Here is a 27,441-nt window from a genome sequence, read left to right as displayed (position 1 = left end):
GGCAGGAAATTCAAATCAAACAGTTACCAACAAGGGCCCTGAACATGGTGGTCGGTGAAACAGATAAGTATGGGAAAATAAGTGTGGGAGCTTGCTGGGCAGACTAGATGGGCCGTTTGGTCTTTTTCTGCCGTTGTTTCTATGTAATAAAACTTTTAAAAATATGTCTGGAGCAGAAAGCCTGGAGACAGTTGGACCGTTGGATGATCAAGGGATTAAAGGGGCACTTAGAGAAGATAAGGCCATCGTGGAAAGATTAAACAATTTCTTTGCTTCAGTGTTTACTGAAGAGGATATTGTAGAGAAACTCCTTCCGGAGAAGGTTTTCATGGATGATGATTCAGATCAACTGAACCAAATCACTGTGAACCTGGAAGATGTGGTAGGCCTGATTGACAAACTGAAGAGTAGTAAATCACCTGGACCGGATGCTATACACACCAGGGTTCTGAAAGAACTAAAAAATGAAATTTCAGACATCTTAGTAAAAATTTGTAACCTATCATTAAAATCATCTAATGTACCTGAAGATTGGAAGATGGCCAACGTAACCCTTATATTTAAAAAGAGATCCAGGGGTGATTCCGGTGAGCCTGACTTCAGTGTCGGGGAAAAATCGTGGAAATTGTTTTAAAGAATAAAATTACAAAACATTTAGATACACATGGTTTGATGGGACACAGCCAGCATGGATTTACCCAGGGAAGTCTTGCCTCACAAATCTACATTTTTTTGAAGGGGTGAATAAACATGGACAAAGGTGAACTGGTAGATGTGGTGCATTTGGATTTTCAGAAGGCGTTCTACAAAATTCTGGATGAGAGGCTTCTAAGAAAACTAAAAAGTCATGGGATAGGAGGTGATGTCCTTTTGTGGATTGCAAGTTGGTTAAAAGAAGGAAACAGAGTAGGATTAAATGGTCAACTTTCACAGTAGAATGCCTCAGGAATCTGTACTTGGACCGGTGCTTCTTAATATATTTATAAATGATCTGGAAAGGCGGAGCCAAGATGGCGGCGGGACCCTAGCACTGCGCTGCTCAGCGTCTTGTTTCTTCGAAAAATTTATCCTGCAAACTTTCGGCATGCTGGCGAAAAGGAAGGGGAAAACAAAGATCTATCCCTCGGAACCCCCTACCTTTACCGGGCAGCAGACTATTCAGCAGTGCTTGGAGGTAGCTATAATGAAGGGGCCAGGAGGTCCGGCTGTCGAAGGCAGCGGAGGAGAGTTACCCATCTTGAAGACCCTGCTGAAGCTTCAACAGGACAGAGGGATTATGATCCTCATGGTGCCCTTTTGGCCCTGACAGGTCTGGTTCCCTCTCCTGCGGGACCTGTCAGTCAGGGCCCCCATCCGGCTGGGGACCACGCCCAATCTGATCACTCTGAATCGGAGCACCCTGCGCCAACCCAACCTCCGGGCTTTGGCCCTAATGGCATGGATGTTGAGCACCTAGTCCTTCAGCCATTGGCCCTCACAGTGTCTCCCAGGTGCTGGTGTCTTCTAGAAAATCTTCCACCAGGTCTTACAGTTTGGAGTGGAGAAGATTCTGTCTGGTGTGTGAGGCATGACTTAGATCCATTTACATGTTCCCTTCCCCAGCTGTTGGACTACTTATGGCACCTTTCCAAGTCTGAGCTTCAAACCAGCTCAGTCAGGGTTCATCTTAGTGCTGTTAGTGCGTACCATCGAGGTGTGGCTGTCATGCCCATATTGGTGCAGCCCTTAATAGGTCACTTTATGAGGGGCCTGCTCCAGCTCAAGCCCCGTCTTCGGCTGCCTGCTGCATCCTGGGACCCCAACATTGTCCTGGCAGGGCTCATGCCTCCTCCCTTCGAGCTGTTGCGTTCCTGCGACCCGAAGTTCCTCACCTGGAAAGTTATATTCCTGTTGGCGATTGCTTCGGCTCGTAGAGTCAGCGAGCTTCAGGCCTTGGTCACATACCTGCCATACACTAGGTTCTTTCATGATCGTGTGGTCTTGCATACGTATCCTAAGTTCCTGCCTAAGGTTGTGACTGATTTCCCACGCTAATCAATCCATTGTTTTACCCACCTTCTTTCCCAGGCTTCATTCCCATCCAGGGGAATGGGCTCTTCACACTTTGGACTGCAAGAGGGCCTTGGCTTTCTGTTTAGATCACACAGCCGATCACAAACAGTCCACTCAGCTCTTTGTATCTTTCATTACCAATAGATTGGGAGTGGTGATGGGTAAACAGACTATCCCAACTGGCTGGTGGATTGCATCACCTTCTGCTATACGCAAGCAGGCCTTCTGCTGACCGGCCAATTCAAAGCTCACTCTGTGCTGGCCCTGGCAATGATGATGGCTGATCTGCGAGCAGTCCCTGTCGTCAAAATTTTCTGTGCCGCAACATGGAGGTCTCTTCACATATTTGCGGCTCACTACTGCTTAGACAAAGATGGGCGACAGGACGGTGCCTTTTGGTCAGTCCATCCTGCACAATCTTTTCCAGACCTGAACCCAACTCTTCCTGCCTAATATCCCTGGTTGGAGCCAGGCAGTCCCCTGCCGACCAAGAGCCGCAGTTATTGTCGTGCCCATTGGCACCTGTTGGTCTCACCTGTTAATGAAGACAGCCTGGAGCTTGGTATTCACCCACATATGAGGACTACCATCCTGCTTGTCCTAGGAGAAAGCTCAGTTGCTTACCTGTAACAGGAAGTTAGTCCTTAGGAATTCCGCCTGCCAACCCACGGAGTTGGGTTCTCCTTCCGGTTTGTTTTATTTTTTCGCTCTTACTTGTTTCTCTGTTACGAGACTGAAGGGGGACCTCGCTTGGACATGCGGATAGTGGCATGCTGGACTTGCTCAGTGTGCTGGTCAAAACTTCTAGGACTTTGATAAAAGATTTCCGTGCCAGGCTCCATTGGATGATGTCACCCACATGTGAGGACTAACATCCTGCTGTCCTAGGAGAACACCTATTACAGGTAAGCAACTGCACTTTCTCCAGAGAGAACTGGTTTTCTTTGAGTTGGCCTGCAGATGGTGTTTGACCTTTACAGAGTTTTCAGACTTTTGCAAATGCACCAGGCATTTTGTGCAACGTGGAACCCAGGAATAGGAGTTCCCTCCCTTGTCCTGCCTGCAACATATCCACTGGATCACAGGGAGCCAGCCACTAAGTGACTGAGGACTGGCCTAAGGGCATCAAGCTCCTTGGCCATTACAGCCACCCCCAACTCTAGAGGATTCTGGGCAGGGGAAGATGCTAGCCATAGTACACTGGTGAACTCTGAGGCAGAGGGGGGAATGTTCCTCTGAAGAGGAGGATTTCACAATAAGATTATTCTGTGAGGTGCACTCAGTCCTTATCGCTGATGTCGTAACCGGTATTAAGATAACAAGTACTCAGGCAGATGACCCGTCAGAGGAAGACCCTATTTTACTAGGCGTTCACAAGTTCTGGAAGGCCTTTCCTGTACATACCCAGATTAGTCCAGACCAGTGGGTTATGCACTCCCACCAGCAGATTGAGGCAGAGAACAAAACTTTGAGGCACTGCTATATCCAAGTGTGCCACCTGCAGCTCCTCAGTATTTCTCTGTCTCCAGCAAATGGTGGTGCATACCTGCAGCTCTGAAATGATTTTGGATTTCTTGCTCCTCGGGATGCTAGGTTCAGTTTTCTGGACTCCAGTTCCTGGACTCCTGATCAGGAGTCCAGTTCCTGGACTCCTGATAGCCAGAGGACTTGCTCCCTCAGCGTCCCAAAGACTCCCTCTCCGTGACCGTGGGTTCAGAGAAGTATCACCATTGGGGAAAGTTAATTTTTTCTGCTTTCTTTAAGTTTTGTTGGAAAAAAAAAGTGCCTTTTTTTCTTCTGTCCTGCGGCTCCCCAGGTGAATCAGTCTGCTCAGCGGAGCTGGGCCAGACAGGCCCCGATTTGATTTCCTGAAGAGGGGAGAGCTTGCAGTCTTTAGTGGAGCCTTCCCCGGGCCTCCCAGGCAGTGTCTCCGCAGTGGTCCCAGGTCTATTTTTGGTGTGGTGGTCATTTTGTTTTTTCTTTTTCAGCTTCCATGAGGTGCTGGGACTGATTTTTGCCAGTGATCTTTTTGGGCAACATCAGTTCTCTAAGGCAGCACTTGATTCCTCCTGGGGGGAAGTGCCCTTGGGTCACTTTTGGAGCACTGCAATGGCAGAGAAGCCACTGGTGGAACCCTGCAAGGCTTGTTGAGTATGGTCTGCTTATTTGAACACCCTCTCACTTTGCACTACTTGTGCTGTGGGAGGGGAGGGGTCCTCAGTTAAGGGGTCTAAGCATCGAAAGGCCTCATGCGGATCGGGCGTCGGCACTAGGTACAAAGGTAGGGCTTCGGCATCTGCTGCTCCCCCTGTGGGAAAAGATTCCCAGGATGACCCTCCTCCGCTGTCTCCCATGGTGCAGGAACCGAGGCCGGAGGACTTGAGGGCGCGGAGTTGGATTCCAGTGGTGATGACGCTGACCCGGGCGGTTTTTCACCGGAATTTGTGCTCCTAATGTATAAGCCATTCCTGGCACGGAAGTTTGTGAAGCACAGATCCCTGGAGGGGAGTGTGGGGGCCCCGAAGCGTCCTCATCTCCGAGCAGACAATCGTACTTCCGGGAAGATTTGGATTCCTCGGACGACCCATTGGGGGAAGATGATTCCCCCTCCCCCAGGTGACACCGCTGGACTTGAATGCGGGTGATGGCGACCAGTGTCAGGTGGATCCTGGATCGGAAGGCGATTATCCCTGCATGGTCAGTTGTTCAAGAAGGAGGAGCTTCGGCCCCTTATTCCCCAGCTGCTTGAGGAACTGGGGGTGAAACTCTCTCTGGAAGAATCAGACAGTGACGGCGTGAACCCAGCCCTGGATGGCCTCCGGGGGCCGCCTAGCACTTTCCCCATCCCGAAGAAAATTCAGAAGCTCATCATTTGGTAGTGGGAGTCCCCACTCGCAGGTCTTAAGGTCGGCCGGGCAATGCAAAAGTTATATCCGCTACTTGAGCACTTGGAACGCCTTAAGGTCCCTAAGTTGAACGCGGCGATATCGGCAGTCATTAGGAAAACTACCATCCCAGTGGCGGGGCCTGCGGCGCTTCGAGGTGTGCAAGACCGCAAGCTTGAATTGCAGCTGAAACGCTTGTTCGAAGTCTCCTCGTTAGGCCTTCGGGCGGCAGCATGCGAGAGCATGATGCAGCGGGTGTGTTTACATTGGATTTAGAAACCGCAAGAAGCAACGTCCTCTGGTGTCCTGTCCACGTCTCAGGCGGCCCGCCTGGAGGTGGCGGTCGCTTATATGGCGGATGCCTTATATGACCTGGTGCGGGCATCTGCCCGGACCATGGTGTCTTCAGTAGTGGCTCGATGGCTTCTGTGGCTCCGCGATTGGGCGGCGGATGCTTCCTCTAAGTCGCAATTGTGTAATCTTCCCTTTCAGGGGAAATTACTATTTGGAGAAGATTTGGTCCAGCTAATGAAATCTCTGGGAGAATCCAAGGGCAATAAGTTGCTGGAAGAAGTCCTTCATTCCATGGACCCTGTTCCAGGACTCCCGAAGAACCAGATCGGGAAGGGGTGCTCTCTCTTCTGGTGCCAGGCAGTCCATTTCTCGCCCACAGTCCTTTCACAGCGCCAGCCAGCCTACAAGAGGAGGCTTCGGGCAGGGGGCTGGAGCCGGTAAACCTGCCCAATGAAGTCAAGCCCGCCCACCCCTTGGGTGGGACGATCAGGGGCAGGTTGTCCCATTTTTATGAGGAGTGGGCCAAGATCACTTCAGATCTCTGGGTGCTGGACGTGGTAAAGGACGGTTACGCCTTAGAATTTTCTCAGCCTCTCAGGGAGGTTTTCCTAGAATCGCGCTGCGTTTCCAGCAACAAGCGGGCCACAGTGGAGGGCACTCTGCAAAGATTGTTGGACCTGCAGGCTATCGTCCCCATACCACCGGAAGAGCAGGGAAGGGGGCGGTATTCCATTTATTACGTGGTTCCCAAGAAAGAGGGGACTTTCCGACTCATTCTGGACCTGCAGTAGGTGAATCGCAGACTAAAGGTCCCCCGCTTTCGGATGTAGACTCTCTTTGAACTGTTATCGCAGCGGTCCGGAAGGGGGAATTCCTTGTCTTTCTGGATCTCACCGAGGCTTATCTACACATCCCGATTCGCAGCAATCACTGGAAGTTTTTGCGCTTCAAGATTCTGGGTTGTCATTTCCAGTTCAGAGCGCTTCCGTTCAACCTGGTGACGGCCCCACGCACCTTTACCAAGGTGATGGTCCTGGTATCTCGAGGACTGGCTGATTTGAGCCAAGTTGGAAGAGGACTGCATGTGGGCGGTACTCCGGGTGACCCATTGCCTTCAGTCCTTCGGTTGGGTGATCAACAAGGTGAAGAGTCATCTGTTCCCTTCCCAGTCCCTGGAATATTTGGGAGCCCGCTTAGACACCTTGCGGGGCAGGGTGTTCCTGACAACGGACAGGATGTGTAAACTGCAGCAGCAGGTGCACCTTCTACTGCATCTCCCGATCCCCAGGGTGTGGGACTATCTGCAAGTCCTAGGGTCCATGACAGCAACGTTGGAGTTGGTCCCTTGGGCCTTTGCTCACCTGAGACCATTGCAGAGGGAACTCCTGTCTCGGTGGAATCTGGTGTCGGAACAGTACCAGTTGCCGCTGTCACTACAGGCCTGGTCCAGCCTGGAGTGGTGGCTGTTGGAAGCCAACTTGCAAAAGGAAATGCCCCTCGAAGTCCCGGATTGGGTGATTGTGTTGACGGATGCAAGCCTCCAGGGCTGGGCAGCAGTGTGCATAGGTCATGTGGCCCAGGGTAGAGATGTGAATCGGAACCAGAATCGGTTCGGATTTCAGTTCCGATTCACATCTCTAGCCCAGGGTCACTGGTCCCTGCCCGAACAATCATGGTCCATCAAATGCCTAGAGATGAGAGCAGTCCGCAAGGCGTTGGTGGCCTTCCAGTCCCTGGTGCAGGGGAGGATGGTTTGTATCTACTCGGACAACGCCACCACAGTGGCTTATCTCAATTGACAGGGAGGAACCCGGAGTCTGGCCGGGGTGCAGGAGGCTCATCTCCTGTTTGCGTGGGCCGAGCTTCATCTGGAAGGAATTGTAGCCTCTCACGTGACAGGTGTGGACAACATGCAGGCGGACTTCTTCAGCTGGACCCCGGGGAATGGGAGCTGTCCCAGGAGGCTTGGAATTACATTTGTGCCAGATAGGGAGCCCCCCAGCTGGACCTCATGGCAACCCGCCTTAACTCAAAGACGGATTGGTTCTTCAGCCGAAAGAGAGAAGTCGGGGTGGTGGGAATCGACCCCCTAGTTTGCAAGTGGCCAACCAGAATTCTCCTTATGTCTTCCCGCCTTGGCTGCTGATCGAATGAGTCCTGAGGCGCAATGAAGCTCATCTCGGTCCGATAATCCTGGTGGCTATGGCGGCTGTGGTTTGTGGCCTTGGTCCATTGCGTTTGGCTCATGTTCCGGACCTCTTATGTCAAGGTCCCATCTTTTCAGATCGGGAAGATCGTTTCTCTCTCGCAGCCTAGCGTTTGAAAGGCGGAGGTTGCGAATGAAGGGATATTTAGAACAGGTGATTTCCACCCTACTGCAGGCCAGGCGGCCCTCGACTTCTGTGGCTTACGTCCGGGTGTGGAAGGTGTTTGAAGCCTGATGTGATCAACAAGTTTTAGTGCCGTTGTCTGTGTCCATTCCTCAGATTTTGGCTTTTCTGCAGCAGGGGTTGTCAAAAGGCTTGGCTTATAACTCCCTCCGGGTTCAGGTTTCGGCCCTAGGATGTCTCCAAGGTCGGATAGGCAGCAGACCCCTGGCCAGCCACCCAGATGTAGGCCATTTTCTGAAAGGGTTAAAGCATCTTTGTCCTCCGATTTGTAAGACGTGCCCGGGGTGTAATCTCAACCTAGTCCTACGGGCGCTCTGTGATACCCTCCTTTTGAGCCTCTGGGGCAAGCCTCTCTGAAGGACCTCACCTTGAAGACAGTGCTTTTGGTGGCCATTTGCTCCGCTAGGCATGTTTCAGAATTGCAGGCCTTGTCCTGTAGGGATCCCTTCCTGCACATTTCGGTGGATAGGGTGTCCCTGTGTACGGTGCCCTCCTTTTTCCCAGAAGTGGTGTCTGCCTTCCATGTTAATCAGACCGTGAAGTTGCCTGGTTTTCCCGAATGGTCTCTTGTCTCTGCTTCAGGAAGAGATCTGCATCTTCTCAATGTTCGCCAGATTCTCCTTCATTATTTGAAGGTCACTAGCTCCTTTTGGAAGTCGGACCACCTTTTTGTTTTGTTTGGGGGTCTGAAGAAGGGTGAGAAGGCATCCAAGGCCTCCTTGGCTCACTGGCTGAAGGAAACAATTTGCTTGGCCTACATTGGCAAGGGGTGTTCTGTTCCAGCCGGATTGAAAGATCACTCGACGAGGGCGCAAGTGGCTTCTCGGGCGGAGTGTCAGCTGTTGTCGCCTGCAGAGATTTGTAGGGCCGCAGTCTGGTCCTCCCTGCATACCTTTACAAGACATTACCACCTGGATGTCAGGGCTCTGGATCAAGCACTTTTTGGAGAAAGTGTTCTGCGAGCGGGTCTTTCAGGTTCCCGCCCGGTGTAATGTGGCTTTGGTACATCCCACTGGTCTGGACTGATCTGGGTATGTACAGGAAGGGAAAACTGGTTCTTACCTGCTAATTTTCATTCCTGTAATACCACAGATCAGTCCAGGGACCCACCCGGGTGCTACTGCCGAAAGACTGATTTACCTGGACTTAAGCTGCTGTACATAGGAAGAGTATCAGAATGCATTTATGCCAATTCGCTGATAGGAACCATGGTTCGGACCTGGGGTTTTCAGGTTCGAGGCCTTTTTTTTGTTTTGGCCCTTGAAGGTATTTCTTTCATGTTCACCCTTTTTTGGGGAGTTAAATGGTTTTTTGTCTGTTTCTTGGCTTGGGTATGGATAAATACTGAGAAGCCGCAGGTGGCACACTTGGATATAGCAGTGCCTCAAAGTTTTGTTCTCTGCCTCCATCTGCTGGTGGGAGTGCATAACCCTCTGGTCTGGACTGATCTGTGGTATTACAGGAACGAAAATTAGCAGGTAAGAACCAATTTTCCTTTCCATTATAGATTGAAGCTTTCTTGAAACAGGTCTTCACTACAAACTCTCTATGGCAATCTAAGCCTCTATATTTATAAATGATCTGGAAAGAAATACGACGAGTGAGATAATCAAATTTGCAGATGACACAAAATTGTTCAGAGTAGTTAAATCACAAGCAGATTGTGATAAATTGCAGGAAGACCTTGTGAGACTGGAAAATTGGGCATCCAAATGGCAGATGAAATTTAATGTGGATAAGTGCAAGGTGATGCATATAGGGAAAAATAACCCATGCTATAATTACACGATGTTGGGTTCCATATTAGGTGTCATAGTGGATAACACATTGAAATCGTCGGTTCAGTGTGCTGCGGCAGTCAAAAAAGCAAACAGAATGTTGGGAATTATTAGAAAAGGAATGATGAATAAAACGGAAAATGTCATAATGCCTCTGTATCGCTCCATGGTGAGACCGCACCTTGAATACTGTGTACAATTCTGGTCGCCGCATCTCAAAAAAGATATAATTGCGATGGAGAAGGTACAGAGAAGGGCTACCAAAATGATAAGGGGAATGGAACAACTCCCCTATGAGGAAAGACGAAAGAGGTTAGGACTTTTCAGCTTGGAGAAGAGACGACTGAGGGGGGATATGATAGAGGTGTTTAAAATCATGAGAGGTCTAGAATGGGTAGATGTGAATCGGTTATTTACTCTTTCGGATAGTAGAAAGACTAGGGGACACTCCATGAAGTTAGCATGGGGCACATTTAAAACTAATCGGAGAAAGTTCTTTTTTACTCAATGCACAATTAAACTCTGGAATTTGTTGCCAGAGAATGTGGTTCGTGCAGTTAGTATAGCTGTGTTTAAAAAAGGATTGGATAAGTTCTTGGAGGAGAAGTCCATTACCTGCTATTAAGTTCACTTAGAGAATAGCCACTGCCATTAGCAATGGTTACATGGAATAGACTTAGTTTTTGGGTACTTGCCAGGTTCTTATGGCCTGGATTGGCCACTGTTGGAAACAGGATGCTGGGCTTGATGGACCCTTGGTCTGACCCAGTATGGCATTTTCTTATGTTCTTATGTTCTTATGTACCAGGGCTTCCCAATCTGTAAGTCGGGACACCAAGTAGATTCACAGAACCTTCATCTGGGGTCACAAGTGCCTCAAACAGCAGGCACCAGCAGTAGCGGTATTAATGTGAAAGTCAGCATGGAGGTCTGGGAGCTTCACCCTTATGAGTTTCTGTGATAACAGGAAGCCCTGTGTGAGGAGGGACTGGGCTGCTGCAGGGCCTTTGAATTTGCACTGACTCACAGTCCCTGTGTTCACTTTTCCATAACACATGCTGCTGCTACTTGCTGATTGATCCCTGTTTGAGCTTAGGACCAGTCATAATGGGAGGGGGGCGCTGATTGTGCACGGGCTGGTGGGCATTGCTTTTGCCTCCTCATCTCACCTACCATTGGACCTGCCGAAGAGAAAAATGTTGTCTGTTACCAGCCTGCCCCTCTTCTCATCTGTGTTTATCCATCTTTGGCCCAAAGGAAAATATTGCTGTTGACCCTGGCCAAGGGGATATTGAGAGGGGATGTTGTTTGAAGGGAGGAATCAGCTGGAGAGGGATTGTCTGTGGAGGGTGAGAGAGGGGGAATGAAAGAAAATCAACTAGGGGATATAAGATTCTGGCTGGAGCTGAGAGGGGATCAGCTTGGGGAAGGGGATGTTAAGAGAAGGGTTGGAGGGGAGGATGTGAGGCTGGAAAATGAGAAAGTGGATCAGGATTGAGCTTGTGGAGGGAGATGAGAGAGGGAATGATGGGGTCAGTTGGGGGTTATAAGAAGGTCTTGGGGTGAGACAAGGTAAGATGGGGGGATGAAAAAAGGCTGAAGGGGTGAGAAAGGGGTTAGATTGGAGAGCTGGGGGGGATGTAAGAGGACATCCTTTGCGAGAGAAGATCCTGTGGAGGGGGCGGAGGTTGAGAGAGGAGTGATTTTTTTTTGGAGGGGAGACCACACCCTTGCTAATATGTTGTGGTCGTCCTCTGGGGACAGGTGAAATTTCAGGTGCTGAAATGGGGTCACATTAGCTAAAAGTTTGGGAACCCATATTAATAACCTCTGACATCAGCATTCCTAGATGGGGGGGCCAGATGGTTCGGGGCCACTGAACGGTAGAAGAATTAACCTGGTCAACAAACAGACTAGAGATGAGGCTCTTAGTTTGGCACTAATGCACTTTCTCCTGATAGTAAAGGAGAGGGCATTCAGTATCCTATTGGATAATACCACAGCAGTGGAATATGTAAACAAGCAGTGAGGCACTCTTAGCCTCTCGCTGCCAGAATCAAGCCTACACTTCATGTGGGCAGAGCAAAACCTTTTTTTTTGTTTTTGGCAGCCCATATTGCAGGAGGCTAGAACATTCAAGCAGACTTTTTCAGCAGAAACAGACTGGATCTGAGAGAGTGGAACTTGGCCAGGAAGCCTTCCAACAAATAGTGGAGCCATACGGCCATCCCTTAATGGATTTAATGATCACTCAAGCAAGTGCCAAAGCTGGCAGATTTCTCGGCAGACAAAAAGCAGGATCCAGTGGAATAGATGTCTTAATTGAAACCTCGCCAACGGATGGCCTATTCTTTCCACCGGCCTCTTAAAGGCAAGAAAATATAAAAAGGGTAGAGGATCATCCCATGTCAGTAATACTTGGTAGCCCCTGATTGGTTGAGACAATCATGGTATGCGGGCCCAATAAGGATCCTGGACACCCCACCCCCTTCGGTTCCCCAAGGGGCATGGGCTACTGTTGCAAGGCCCAGTCCTGATGGAAGACCTCTCCCTATTCTTGTTTAGGGCATGGCTGCACAGGAAAGATTTACTCTTTGGTATTCATATCAAGTATGCTAAAGACATGTAACATTTCTACTTCCTTATTCTACATCTGAATCTGGTGCCTCTTTGAGGAATTTGGTTATAAAAAAACATCACCCTGGAAGGCAGATGTTACATGTGTCCTGAATTTCCTCCAAAAAGGGCTAGCCCAGGGTCTAGCCCTTAAATCCCTGAAAGTGCAACCAGTGACCATAACCTGTTACAATTAAAGGTATTCAGATACACACATCTGGATGTTTGCTATTTATAAAGAGAGCACATCCGTCCTCCATTTAGGTCTTTGGTTTCTCAGTGCAATCTCAATCTGGTCCGTAGAGCCCTGGCAGGGCCCTCCCTTCAAACTAGTGAGGGATGTATCCCTGAAGGATCTCTCCTTGAAGACAGACTTCCTAGTGGCTATCTGTTCTACTAGATGTATCTCAGAACTACTGACCCTGTCATGCAGGGACTCATATTTGGCATTTCCACCAGATGTTACTTTTTTTGCCCAGTCCCATCCTTTCTGCCCAAGGTTATGTCTCCCTTTCATTTAAATGAGTCTATCTGGTCTAGAAAGGCAGTGAGAATTGAAGGGAGAGAGGAGGCTTCATCTCCTAGATGTATGGCATATACTATTGTCTAACTCCTTCTGGAAAATGGACAAGACTGTTCATGCTATAGGGAGGCTCCTGGAAAGGGAAGCATCCTCCAAGGCCATGTTGACAAGATGGATCAGGGAAATAACTGAAGAGATTATCTTTTTTTAACGGTTCGCAAGCACTTGCGACAATTTGCGCATTCCATGAGGGCGGAGGCATCTTCTGTGCCCCCCAGATGAAATCTATAAGGTGGTCATCTGGTTACCCCCATGTTTGTTTTCTAGGTTTTAACGGCTGGATGATAAGAGCCAAGGCAGACTCTGCCTTTGGAGCAGAGGTCCTTAAGGGCCGGTAGTGTTGCCCTCCCATCCAGCTTAGATATAACTTCAGTATCCCTTATTAGTTCAGACTGATCTAAAAAGAAGAAAAGGGGTGTGAAATTTCATCTTACTTGTTAATTTCCTTTCCTTGAGTCCTGCTAGACCAGTCCAGGACCCACTTGGGAATATAGTGGCTGCTAGAATGTAATTTGTCTTTAAATAGGCACATTCATTTATTTTCCTTTCTTTTCTATCCTCTTACTACAGCTTAGTATTATTTACTTCAAAAAAAAAAAATTGGGGAAGGTTCCCTTTTTATTTTCATTTCTTAAAATTGGGGCTTGGTAGTTTCATTGCAGCCACCTAAGACCACACTTGCCTTATAACCAACAAGCCGTTAAGCCCGTTAAAACGGGCTACATCCCTCTGTCTCTCACCTCCCCCTCATTCTCTCTCCCCTCACTCTTCACCACCCCCCTCCCCCACCCACTCCTCTCACTCAGTCCCTCCCTCCCTCCTCTCCCTCACTCCCTCCCACTCAGTCCCCCCTCTCTCTCCCTCCCACTCACTCAGTCCCCCCTCTCCCTCCCACTCACTCAGTCCCCCTCTCCCTCCCTCCCACTCAGTCCCTCCCTTCACCCGCCTCCATTTCCTTCCGACGCCGTACTCGCAACTCCTCGCAGCCCACACCCACCTCCATTTCCTCCCGGCGCCGTAAGCGCGACTTCCCGCAACCCTCACCCGGCTCCATTAACTCCTCCCGCTCCTGCCGGCAGATATCGGGGGGGGGGGGTGTCACTCCCGCGCGCGCGGCAGTGGCCCCCCCCCCCGAGATCTGCCGGCAGATCTGGGGAGGAGAAGTAGCGGCACCGCGCGCGGCGCCGCTGCTTCTCCTCCCGCTCCTGCGGCCCCACCGCCATTTTTTTTTCTGACCGACGTCCTTGCCCGCACATGCGCAGTAGAGCTGCGCTCTACTGCGCATTTGCGGGCCGTCGGCCACAGGCCATTTATAAGGTAGATGATGATGTCATAAGGCAAAAGGTGTGACTTCTGTCTCTTGCAGCTGTGAAACAGGAAATACCACTAGTTCAGACTTGAGGAAAGGAAATTATTTATTTATTTATTTATTTTGGTATTTTTATATACCGATATCTGTTTGCACATCGTATCAGTTTACATATAACAAAAAAAAGTGTCGCCGTAACGACAGGCAGAGCCTTTACAGGGAACAGAATGTAAACAAGAGGTTAAATATGGGAGAGTTCGATACATTATAGTCGAATTACCAGGTAAGATCAAATTTAACATTTTACCTGTTATTGTTTGCACACCAAATCTTTTTTTCCATTTACTTTTCCTGCTTTTTGTTAATAAACTCTTCAGTTTTGTTAGCTCTGTCCTGGACTGACTTATGATCCCCGTATTTTGTCTGTAGGTCCATTTTTTAGGAACTGTGTGACCCCTGGATTTTGTGGAGCTAAGTGTTCCTGGAAACCAGCAGGGGATAGCTTGTAGGCAGGGTACTTGCCGAGAGGCAAGAAGGAACCCAGTTGGTAGGAGGGAGGCTGCCATTGTAGGGCATGTACACGGGTGTAGGTGGGCCTGCGCAGTACTTGGCAAGACACTTCCAGTGTCCGCAGGGTTAACCCTGAGTGGAAGTTAGGGGTAGCACTATGGTATTACATAATAATTTCACAATGAGCATAATTATAACATCATATATGATAAATTTATCCGTGAAAGTACCTTTGGTACACTCGGTCATGACCTACTTCTCTAAAATGATTATGCCTAATGATATTTTGTAACCGATCCTTTGACGGCACCTGTTAGAATGTATCAGTTTATCTATATGCACAAGTTTCAAATTTTCAGGATTGTAAATATGAATAAGTTTCTACAGCACTTTTGTCTGGATTGGCGTAATGAATTAATATTTTGGAATTCCTGTTTCCATAGTGTGAAGATCGGGGTTGATCACTTTAAAGTGGGACGTCATGTAGAGGCTATGAATGAATACAACAAAGCCTTGGAAATAGATGCCAAAAATGTTGAGGCTTTGGTAGCTCGTGGTGCACTGTGAGTAGCATTTTGTTGAGATTGAAAGAATGATTATGAAAATGTTGGTAATTATCAGCACCAGTGAAATTTTGGGAGTTTATTGCCCTTTGTGGTTGGCCGTTGCTTTGCAAGTGGCTTCTGTGGTGCCATTCACTGTGTTGGTTAGGATCAATACAATTTTTATTTTTTACCAGCTTTTCCAGGAACTTAACAAAATATGGAGATGTTTAACAGAAAAAAATGACTGCCATTCTGAAGTAGAAATTGCATACTATGGGCTGCCAGGAAGTATTTTAAAATATTACAGATATTTAGATTCATTTTGTGTGGAAGATAGTTGAAAATATGAAGAAGCTGTAGATTAGACAGGCTATTTTATTTTCATGTGAAAGTGTTAATACTTCAAATTAAGATTCACTTTTGGAAATCTGTGAAATATATAAATATATATCTTTAAAGGACACTACTAGAGAAATCGTATTTGGCTGATAAAACATTGGGGGATGTTAAACCACTTGAATTGCTTGTTTGACTAACAAGCTGTTCCCAGTACGTACCAGGATCAGTCCAGAGAAGTGGGTTGTGCATCCCTACCAGCAGATGGAGTCAGAGAAGAAAGCTTTGTGGGCACTGCCATATATACCACCTGCAGTCCCTCAGTATTTCTCTGACTCCAGCAGATGGCAGAGATGCACTCCTGTAGTTTTTTAATTTGAATTTTTTCAGTACTTAGCAGAATTTTATCCTTTTCTTACGATCACTTTGAGGTGTTAGGCACCTTCGTGGGCCATCCCTCAGTGGAAGTCGGGCGTCCAGGGGATTGGATATCCCTGTCAGGGTCTCGCCCGCTTCGGGTCCGTGTGTGCAGGCCAGGGGCTCCTGGTTACGCCACAACTGACATTGCTGCAGCTGCTCCCTTCATCCCTGCTAGAGCATCTCCTGCTTTTAGTGAAGTTTATTTAAAAAACAAAAAAAAAGTTTTCAACAGGAGGAAAGTGTTTATTTTGGTGCTCCGGTCTGAGGCAACGGCTCTGAGGTAAGGAGTCGGTGCGGTGGGATCAGGCCCTGGAAGGCTATGTGGGAGGCTGTCGGCTCCATTTCCCTTCAACTCCCAGAGCTCCGGGTTGCCGCAGAAGGGAAAGGGTGAGTTTAATTTTTAATCCTCCGGTCTTTGTTTATTTCGTGCCGGCGTTTTCAGACAGGGACCGGCTTGGTTGGCTGTGGCCTGGCGGCACGCAAAGTTTTTTACTCACTTTAGACTGCACTGGATTGTTGACATTTTTCCCGCGCCGCAGCTCCGTGAGGTGGTGCGACAATCGCGGCCTCTTTCCCCCCCCCCCCTCCCTTCATCCACGTGGCGGTGTGGTTTCAGGGATGGGGCTGCGCTCTAAATCACCGGCCTGCCACGTGTGTGGCACACGTGGACAGGCTCTGGATACAGCCCTTTTATGCCCCGAATGTGTTGAGGAGGCAGGGGAATTATCGGGGCCGGAAGGCCCCGTCTCCGGAGACGCCCCGGGTTTCCCGGGGCTAGAATCGTGGGAGGTAGGATCCCCCTCCCGTTTTGGCTCCTCTAGGGGAGGATCTCCCGGGAGGAGTGAGTGCTGCGCCCCCAGTGGTTTCCCCAGATGGGGAGGGGGCTCCGGAGGGGTTTTCCCCGGAGTTTATCCTACTCGCGCACGAAGCTTTTTTGGCCCACAAACGCATGGCGGTGAAGAGACCTCGATCATCCTCCGGAGACATTCAATAGGGCCACTGATCCTGGGCACCGTCCTATGGATCAGGGACAACTGGATAAGGAAGGCACTCAGGGGCCACTACCAGGATCCAGGTCAGCCCCACCCATGGGAACAGGTGTGGATAAGGACCCGGTTCAGGCGGATGTGGATACGGATGACACGGATGATCCCGGTACCTCACCAACGGAGGGCGACGATCCCGGTGTGGTCAGTTTATTCAAGAGAGACGAACTACGTTCCCTTATTCCTCAGGTTCTTGTTGTCCTGGGCATTAAGGTGTCTCCGGAGGAGTCTGACAATGAGGGGGTTAATCCCGTCCTTGTCGGCATTCGGGGTTCCACTACGTCCTTTCCTCTGCTGAAGAAGGTCTGCAAACTGGTAACCCGGGAGTGGGAGGCTCCTGATGCCGGTCTGAAAGTGGGCACAGCAATGGCTAAGCTATATCCCCTATTGTCGGACGTATTAGACCTGTTGAAGATCCCTAAGGTGAATGCTGCGGTCTTAGTGGTCACTAAGAAGACCACTATCTCGGTTGCTGGGGCAGCCGCCCTTAAGGACATGCAGGACCGAAAGCTGGAGATCCAGTTGAAACGGGCGTTTGAGGTGGCAGTGCTGAGTCTTCGAGCTGCAATATGCGCCAGTTTATTGCAGAGAGCATGTCTGTGTTGGATACAGGAAGTGGCGGCCGGTTCCGGAACTAGCGGCGGTGGTGCGTTACAGTCCGCTCGGTTGGAAGCGGGTATCGCCTACATGGCGGATGCCCTGTATGATCTAGTGAGGACCTCTGCGAGAGGTATGGTCACCATGGTGTCCGCGAGGCGTCTCCTCTGGCTGAGGAATTGGGCGGCGGATTTGTCCTCTAAATCCCAGCTGTGCAACCTGCCCTTTAAGGGCAAGCTTATGTTTGGAGAGGAACTGGATCAGTTGGTAAAATTGCTGGCGGAATCCAAGGGCAATCGATTGCCAGAAGACAGGAAATCGTCCAGGAAGGCCTTCCCTCCTAAAACTCGTTTCCGGGACACACGTCGATACAGGACTAGCAGATACTCGGCGCCGTCCGCTTCTAAGCTGCCTACGGGGTGCCAGCAGTCCTTTCGCGGGGGTCGCCGTCCTGGCAGGGACTCAGGACACCTGGGTGCGGGAAGCACCAAATCCTCCCAATGAAGCCACGAGCACCCATTCCGTCATCGAAGCTGTCAGAGGCAGATTACCCAGCTTTTACACGTAATGGGCAAGGATTACCTCAGACCGGTGGGTTTCCAAGGCGTACCCCTCATCCGAGAGGGGTTCGCCTTGGAATTCTCACAGCCGGTCCCAGAGGTGTTTGTGGAATCCCGGGTGACCTCGCGCAGCAAACATGAGGTGATCCAGGGGACCTTGCAACGACTTCTCGACCTCAAGGCTATTGTCCAGGTCCCGGAGACGCAACAAGGAAGGGGCCATTACTCGATTTACTTTGTGGTGCCCAAAAAGGAGGGCACGTTTCGTCCCATTCTCAATCTGCAGAAAGTGAACCGTTGTCTCCGGATCCCTCGTTTTCGGATGGAAACATTGCGGACGGTGATGGCGGCTGTTCGGACAGGGGAATTTCTAGCGTCCCTGGATCTCACCAAAGCGTATCTTCATATCCCCATAAGGTCCAGTCACCAGATGTTTCTGCGTTTCAAGGTGTTGGGACAACAGTTCCAATTTCGAGCCCTTCCTTTTAGCCTCGCAACGGCTCCTCGAACGTTCACAAAAGTAATGGTGGTGGTGGCAGCATTCCTTCGCAAGGAGGGGATATCGGTCCACCCGTACCTGGACGACTGGTTGATTCACACAAAATCACGGGAGGACTGCGAGAGATCAGTGCGCATAGTGATGTTCACATTGCAGTCCCTGGGCTGGGTGATCAATATCCAGAAGAGTAATTTGGAGCCCACCCAGGTGTTGACATATCTCGGGGCCCAATTTGATACCATACAATGGAAGGTGTTTCTGTCGAAGGATTGAATAACGAAGTTACAGGACCAGATTCACTCGCTCCTTTGGAGGCACACGCCCACAGTGTGGCATCATCTTCGAGTCCTGGGATCCATATCCTCCACTCTGGTCTTAGTTCCCTGGGCGTTCACTCACCTTCGCCCCTTGCAACGGGCACTTCTGACTCGCTGGAGCCCGGTGTCGGAACAGTTTCAGCTGCCAATGCCACTACTTCAGGAGTCTCGGGCCAGTCTGTTGTGTGGGGTCTGTCGCGCGACAATCTGGAGTTGGGGGGGGGGGGGGGGGTGGGGGTGCATTTAGGCCCTCCGGACTGGCTGATAATCTCCACCAATGCCAGTCTTTCCAGTTGGGGAGCGGTCTGCGCGGAAGGGTCCGCGCAGACCGCTCCCCAACTGGAAAGACTCAAGGTCTGTGGTCAGCAACAGAAGGCTTTTGTGTTCCATCAATCGCCTTGAGACGAGAGTGGTATGCCTAGCCTTACAAGCCTTTCTCCCCTGGATTCAGGGCAGAATGGTACGAGTCTTCTCCGACAATGCAACGACGGTGGCATACATCAACTGTCAAGGCGGGACGTGAAGTCCTGCTGTGGCGCTAGCAGCATGACTTCTGTTCGCCTGGGCGGAACGTCATCTCGGGGGCATTGCCGCCTCGCATGTTGTGGGAGTGGAGAATGTTCAAGCGGATTTCCTCAGACAACTACTCAGTCCAGGAGAGTGGGAACTGTCCGCCGAGGTGTGGAACCGCATTTGCGCCAGGTGGGGCGTGCCTTAGTTGGACCTCATGGCAACGCGGACAAATGCCAAGACGGAACATTTCTTCAGTCGGCGAAAAGAGCAGGGCTCGGTGGGCATCGATGCCCTCGTGTGTCCCTGGCCCACGGGAATTCTGTTATATGCCTTTCCCCTCTGGACGCTCATAGGGCGGCTTCTCCGTCTCACAGAACTTCACCCAGGCTGGGTGGTCCTCGTGGCACCGGAGTGGCCACGTCGTCCGTGGTTCGCGGATCTAGTGCGGCTAGTGCTCGAAGGCCCCTTACAGCTGGCTCATCTGCTTCGACAGGGGCCCATATTTTCGGATCAGGAGGATCACTTCTCTCTCGTGGCTTGGCTTTTGAGAGGAGACGTTTACGCTTGAAGGGCTATTCTGAGCAGGTCATTTCCACCCTTCTTCAGGTGCGACGCCTGGCTACCTCTGTGGCTTATGTGTGCGTTTGGAGGCTCTTTGAGGCGTGGTGTAGTCAACGGACCTGCTATCAGTTGGGGTTCCTCAAATCCTCGATTTTCTTCAGCAGGGGCTTTCTAAGGGACTGGTGTTCAATTCCTTCCGAGTACAGGTGGCGGCTCTGGGTGCCTTGTGGGGACAGTTCAATGGTTGTTCCTTGGCAGCTCACCTGGACATTGCTCCTTTTCTTAAAGGAATTAAACATTTACAACTCCCGTCCACCCAGTATGCCCGGATTGGAGTCTAAATTTAGTTCTCTGGGTCCTTTGCGGTGCTCCTTTCGAACCTCTTAGCAGATCTGACCTTAAAAACGGTGTTTCTGGTGGCTATTTGCTTGGCTCGCCAAATTTCTGAGCTACAGGCACTGTCGTGTCGGGATCCATTTCTACATATCTCGGCGGATCAGGTGTCTTTGCAGATGGTCCTGTCTTTCGTCCTTAAGGTGGTTTCCTCATTTCACGTAAATCAGATGGTGGAACTTCCTGGGTTTCCACATTGGTCTCGAGACTCTCCTCAGGATAGAGACCTTCATCTCTTGGACGTGCGCTGGGTCTTAATGCTCTATCTGGAGGTTACCAATGACTTTCGACTTTCTGACCATTTGTTTGTCCTGTTTGGGGGTCCGAAGAAAGGAGACAAAGTGTCTAAAGCGACCCTTGCTCGGTGGATTAAAGAAACCATTAGTTCGGCATACATTGCCCGTGGATGGCAGGTTCCTTTGGGTCTAAGGGCTCACTCCACTAGAGTCCAGGCTGCTTTCTGGGCAGAGTGTCAGCTTTTGTCGCCTCAGGAGATCTGTAGGATGGCAGTGTGGTCTTCTATTCACACTTTCATGAAGCATTATCGATTGGATGTCAAGGCGTCTGAGTCGTCCTTCGGGGGGGTCTTTCGGGGGCCCGCCCAGTGTAAGGTGGCTTGGGTACATCCCACTTCTCTGGACTGATCCTGGTACGTACTGGGAAAAGAAAATTGGTCCTTAACCTGCTAATTTTCGTTCTTGTAGTACCAAGGATGAGTCCAGAGGCCCACCCCTTATTTCAGACTGCGAAAGACTGTGTTGGCTACTGTTGGCCAATATTGTGGCCTGAAGCATTGTTGAAGCTCCTTTTTGGCAGAACGGATTGATGGAGCAGTTATGCACGGTTGAGTTAGTTTACTTTTTGTCTAGAGCAGAGGGGTAGTCAGGGTTTTGATGTTTGCTACCTCTCGCTCCTTACTTCTGTTAGCTTGGGTACGGGACAATACTGAGAGACTGCAGGTGACACTCTAGTATATCTGGCAGTGCCCAAAGCTTTGTTCTCTGACTCCATCTGCTGGTAGGGATGCACAACCCTCTGAACTGATCCTTGGTACTACAGGAATGAAAATTAGCAAGTAAGGACCAATTTTCTTTCACTTCCTTTCTATTCATAAAGTTGATGTTTTGATCTGTTTGGGGCAACATATGAGGTTTTCTCCCAATTAACTTAAATGCTGCTGCCCCCCGAAAAAAAACCCCCCAACCCTTTAAATCACGACTTGGTAGGTGTTTTATAGAAAGTGAAGTTGTGGGCATTCACTAATTTGTACGAGGGTAAGTCAGTACGTAAGTCACAAATCTCTCTACTAAGGTAATAAAACATATATCTATAATGTTGTCATATTCCATAGATGGCAGCACCTTAGAAGTGCTTATGTACATAAATAGTTATTTAAACTGTGCATGCGCAGGGGCTGTGTACACAAGGAAAATGGCTGCTGTGTTGACAGATTGTACGGTCGAAGAACAACGTGCTGTTGTCAGATTTTTAAGGGCTAAGGGCTTAGTGGCAAAAGACATTCATAAAGAAATGTATCCAGTATATGGAGAGAAATGTCTCTTGTAAATTTATAACTGGACCGATACGTTTGCACAAAGACTTGCCAACGTGAATGACGAAATCAGACCTGGTCGACCTGTAGAGATTGCGACAGAGGCAACTGTGAAGCAGGTTGAAGAGATGGTTTGCACTAACCGGAGGGTAACAATTGACGAAGTTGCCAAAGAAATTGGGTGTTCTCACGGATTAGCATATTCCTTAGTGCACGATGCATTGAACTTTCGCAAAGTCTGTGCAAGATGGGTTCCCAAACAGCTGACCGAAGACAATAAGAACAACCGGATGGGTGTCTGTTTGGAAAATCTCTGCCGTTATGCAAACGAAGGTGAATCAATGATGGCACGTATTGTTACTGGTGATGAGTCGTGGGTGCACCACTATCAACCAGAAGCAAAACGCGATTCCATGCAGTGGAAGCATCCACTATCACCGACACCGAGAAAGTTCAAGCTTGTGCCTTCTGCAGGAAAGGTGATGTTGACTGTGTTTTGGGACCGAGATGGGATACTCTTAACCAGTTTTCAGAAGCGTGGTGAATCTGTTAATTCGGCTTCCTACTGTGCTACTCTATTAAAGCTTAAAGGAGCTATTCGTAGAAAACGCCCAGATCTGGAAAAAAGAGGCGTGCTGATTCTTCATGATAATGCCAGATCACACACTTCGAATGAGACTCGTCAGACAATTGCGAACCTGCCCTGGGAAGTTCTTGAACATCCACCATACAGTCCGGATTTGGCACCCAGCGATTTTCACTTGTTTGGCAAACTGAAAAGCCATCTCGGTGGTAAACATTTCACCAGCGATGAAGAAGTGAAACAAGAGGTGAAGCGCTGGTTACGATGCCAGCCAAAAGACTTTCACGCAGAAGGTTTTGACGGACTTTTCAAACACTGGGACAAATGTATAAATGTTCGTGGCGATTACGTTGAAAAGTAGTTGGTTTTTCCAGAAAAACCGTTTGTGACTATATTCTGTATATTTCACAGTAAATAATTCATCTTTTGCATTTACATAAATTTCATGAATATTAATCCATGTATGTTTGTGACTTACTTACTGACTTACCCTCGTATAAATTTTTTTTTCTGTGAGCTTGGGATGATAAAATTACTGTCCTTGTCATGTGGTCCTCTGGCCCAAGCTTGCATGAGGTAGCAAGCTTATAAAGTAAGAAGCACCTATTATCTTATATGAAATGGTAGTACTTTCTTGTAAAAGGAGATAATTCCCCCTCCATTATTCAGAAAGGAGCCACAGTAGATGCCTTTAGAGGAATGCTGCTGTAAGCTGGACTAGATGGGAGGGAGTTAGAGGAGGATGGGTAGGGGGACCCTGGGGAGTTGTGAACGAATAGTAGCCCTGACACAGTGAGCTGGCATCCCAGAAAAGGAGTAGGCAAAAATTATAATGGAGCTGGTTCTGTATCCTGGTAATGTCTGAATCTGTTATAAAATCCCAAAATACACAATGGTGTGAGAATTGTGTGAAGGAAAAAATGAATTAGCACACTATAAACCCGGCTCAGTATATGTATCTACATTTGTATATTGGCTATCCTAATAGGCACAACTGGTATAGAAACCTTCATTGCCTTATTACTAATCATGCTTCGTTAAGCAATGTCCAAGAAATATTTTTTTTGTATTTTTTTTAATGCAAGTAAAAGAACTTATCTTAGCGATTTAGCTTGTTCAATCACCCTGATACGGTCCGCGTTTTGAAATTGTTTTTTGCATCGGGGCCATCAGAACAATATATTTATCTTGATAATCACGATACTGTAATATATGTGTGGATTTGTTTATCTTTCAAACACCAGCATCTAGTATTTTGGCACTAAATCAAAGCCAGACAGGGCTGTGTCAGGGTGATTGAACAAGCTAAATCGCTAAAATGAGTTCTTTTAATTGCATAAAAAATATTTTTGGACACTGCTTAATGAAGCCATATGATTAATAATAAAGCAATGAAGGTTTCTATACTGGTAATGCCTATTAAGATGGCTGATATACAAATCTGGAAACATATACTGAGGAGGGATTATAATGTGCTGAATCTAGTATAAGCCTTATCAGTTAGTTAGCTAGAGTTTTCTTTTATTCCTGATTATAATGCTTCTTTTAATGCTGAGGACTGCAGAGGCTTTGAACTTTGGGGGTGCTGTCTGGGGTTTATCCTTTTCAATTTTTGGGGATGTATGGAGGGGCAATAGTGCAACAGTACTGATGTGCAATATTTCAGTCTCCTGGAAGCCTCTTATTTCACCACCTCTTCTGGAATCCACATGCTCTCCAGCTTCTTTCCTCAGCACCGACAACCAGAAACATGTGCCAGACTTACTGTTGTACAGGCAGGCAGCGAGAGGGCTGAGCCATGTGGAGAAGAGGAATGTGCATGCTCAGTTTAGCATGAACATGCTATTTAGTACAAAGACACTATTTGCCCACAGTGGCTACAGTTTTTGGGGGGAGGGGGCAATTTTTGAACTGTCTGCACGGGGACAAAATCTGTGTGTATTATGTATCTGCAAGCTTTGCAGCAGTTTTGAAAGAGAAAGTACATTCATATTTTTGCTTTGAGACTTGCTGTGGGCATACAGGATCTTCTTGGATTCTTGTACTTGCTTTTTTTTTTTTGTGGGTAGATTTCTGCTGAAAAAGTTGTGTAGAGTTGAAAATGCGATCTACGCCCATACGTTTATTACCCTAACAATGCCTTCTCTTAGGTAAATCATCTGAACTCACAGCATGCACCCTCAAGGACAAAGTCATTTTAAAATGTATGTTTTTTTGACTCTTATCAACTCCATGTACATGTCGATCTATAATATGTATGTCATGTTGTAAACTGTTGTAATCTTTTATTTTGGAATGACAGTATACAAAATGGCTAAATAAATGTAAAGTGGTCATGCAATGTGATCAAAGATAAAACAAATATTTTCTCATTGAACTTATACTGAGGTATAATAAATGTGTTAAAAAAATGTATATAGTTTGAAATAATTTTTCTCATCAGGCAAATAACAGGCCTCATTAAAGTACTACAATAACAATACAAATTCTGGGCGCTAACTGTAGCCCATTGTTCTGTATATCTTTTGTGTTTATCATTAAAAATATAAATTCCAAAAAAAAAAAAAATAATAATCATGTGCTGTCAAATAGAATGACCACCCTTCCCTATAAGGTCTTGACCAAGTCTCAAAGTGTTAAGTCAGAGATGATTTGGGAGAAAAACAAAACTCAGTGTTGGGTCAGTTGACTTGACAAGTGGAGCTATGATGTGTTTCAATGCCATAATCTCTCAGAATAGCTGTAGCCTTGCTACAAATATCCACCAAACTCTGCAGAAGCCTGATTGCATTTTGAAACCTCCCAGCTGGGCAGCAGAGGAAAACAAAGGGAGTGTATGGTAGGATTTAGTAATATACCCTTGTGACCTGCCCTTGGCAAGAAATGGCATTTTAGTATATCTAAGCCATTTTATGAAATATAAATGAATGTTTTGAATATAATATTGCTTTATCTTTTTTAAGATTTCTGTATTCATTAATATGCATATTGTACATTTACTGTTCAATAATAAATGTAAATTTCCTTCTCTTTTTCTCTAGTTATGCAACAAATGAAAGTTTAAGCAAAGCTATAGATGATTTTGAAGTTGCATTACAAAATTGTCCGACTCATAGAAATGCAAGGAAGTACCTTTGTCAGACACTTGTTGTAAGAGGAGGCCAGTAAGTAGTGAATGTGCTGGGTTGGGGGGTTTTTTTTTTTTTCATGTTCTTGACTTGGTACTTGGTGTTTGCTCTCTCTTTCTATTAGCTAATGATAAAGAAATCCTAGTGTGGGTGGCTTCCCATCATCATTTCCTATCAATGTACAAGTAGTAAAGCAGATCATGGTGGAAGGAGGCAGCAGTTGAGAGCAAACGGCATGAAGTCAGGGCTTCCTAATCCTGTCCTGGTCACCTCAAAGCTAGTTGGGTTTTCAGATTGTCCACAATGACAGTGCATGAGATAAATTAACATATATTGGAGATCCAGGCAGACCCAGGAAAAACTGAGTGATGGTGATCAATAATAAAGCTGGAACAGGCACGGACTGCTGCCTTATCTGTGATAGTTGATGACATTGAAGAATCATATGCAAAATTTATCTTGTGCATATTCATAATAGATATCCTGGTGACCCCCACAGCCAGTCAGGTTTTCAAGACAGATTTGGGAAGCCCTGCTTTAGACAAGTTTTTTTCTTCTCATTTCAGCCAGCCTCTCTCCCCTACCTTCTCCACATTTATGTATGCGTGCAGTGATGCTGATTGTGATATGAACACACGACTAGGTTTTGTCATTAAATGTTCCTAGTATTATTACATAGTGGGGTAGATTTTAAAAAAGAGCGCGATCGTGTACTTTTGTTCGCGCAGCAGGCGCAAACAAAAGTACGCTGGATTTTATAAGATAGCGCATAGCTGCGCGTATCTTATAAAATCCTGGATTGGCGCGCGCAAGGCTGCCGATTTTGGGCAGCCTGCGCGCGCCGAGCCGCGCTGCCTGCCTCCATTCCCTCCGAGGTCGCTCCGAAATCGGAGCGGCCTCGAAGGGAACTTTCTTTCGCCCTCCCCTCACCTTCCCCTCCCTTCCCCTACCTAATCCACCCCCCCTTACCTTTGTCCCTAGATTTACGCCTGCTAGAAGCAGACGTAAATCTACGCGCGCCAGCGGAGTGCTGGCGCGCCGTCATCCGATCCAGGGGCTGGTCCGGAGGCCTCGACCACGCCCCCGGGCCGGCGTCCCGCCCCCGAAACGCTGCGTCATTCGGCCCCCACGCCCCCTTGAAAAAACCCCGGGACTTACGCGCGTCCCGGGGCTCTGCGCGCGCCGGCGGCCTATGCAAAATAGGCGCGCAAGGGCCCTGCTCGTGTAAATCCGGGTGGATTTACGCGAGCAGGGCATTTAAAATCCGCCCGAGTGATTTAGCATCCATGTCACAGTTGTCTGCTTTCTCTCTCATATTTTGAGGAATAGTGTCATTTGCATATCTTTATTTTTTTTTTTTCAATTTCAGATTAGAGGAGGAAGATAAGCTGTTAAATGCTGAAAGTTATTACAAGAAAGCTTTGACTGTGGATGAGACCTTTCAGGAAGCGGAAGATGCGCTGGTAAAACTGCGTCAGCGCATACAGGTGATCCTTTACTTTCTCTTAATAGCAGTGCTGCTCTCCTAAATAAAAAGTGATATACCATTTTCTGCAGCAAAGTGAAAGCACACTTTCAGGGTACTTCTGAAATATACATACAAGGCATGCACGTAAGCAACTTGCTTGGACTTTGACAACCAATTATGTAATGAAGGGACTGCATTTAAGGATTTTGTAGATTTGCTAGAGAATGTAGCAAGAGGTTTTAGCATTCTTGCCTACAGTTTATTTTCTATGTCTCTGATAAAATGTGTAAACCTTTTTTTTTAAATCTTTTTGCTACCTGCATGTCTGAGGTCTGGCCTCTAAACATGTATGAATTTCTTGTTGGGGCAGCCCACAGTGACAAAACTCATTCCCAAGGTCAATAGTAGCTCCTCATAATAAAAAATAAGAAATTGCATATAAGGTTCAGGCCACAAGCCTGTAAGTCCATCAAACTGCATGATTAGAAGTGGCATATCTTTTGTCA

General features: G+C 48.0%; 1 protein-coding gene across 2 annotated transcripts in view; it reads left to right on the top strand.

Annotated features, from left to right (window-relative positions):
- The window catches only part of TTC14 (tetratricopeptide repeat domain 14), a 109,058-nt gene that overhangs the window by 42,616 nt on the left and 39,001 nt on the right, over positions 1-27,441 (top strand). For both annotated transcript variants that reach the window (XM_029616300.1, XM_029616299.1), the window contains 3 exons: positions 14,861-14,980; positions 25,381-25,503; positions 26,837-26,954. In XM_029616300.1, coding sequence (XP_029472160.1) covers positions 14,861-14,980; positions 25,381-25,503; positions 26,837-26,954 — 361 coding nt within the window. The remainder of the gene's footprint in view (positions 1-14,860; positions 14,981-25,380; positions 25,504-26,836; positions 26,955-27,441) is intronic.

This window comes from Rhinatrema bivittatum, chromosome 9, assembly GCF_901001135.1.
Source record: "Rhinatrema bivittatum chromosome 9, aRhiBiv1.1, whole genome shotgun sequence".
Classification (NCBI taxonomy): Eukaryota; Metazoa; Chordata; class Amphibia; order Gymnophiona; family Rhinatrematidae; genus Rhinatrema; species Rhinatrema bivittatum.
Note: the sequence above shows the minus strand (reverse complement) of the source record. Positions and strands in the feature narration are given on the sequence as shown.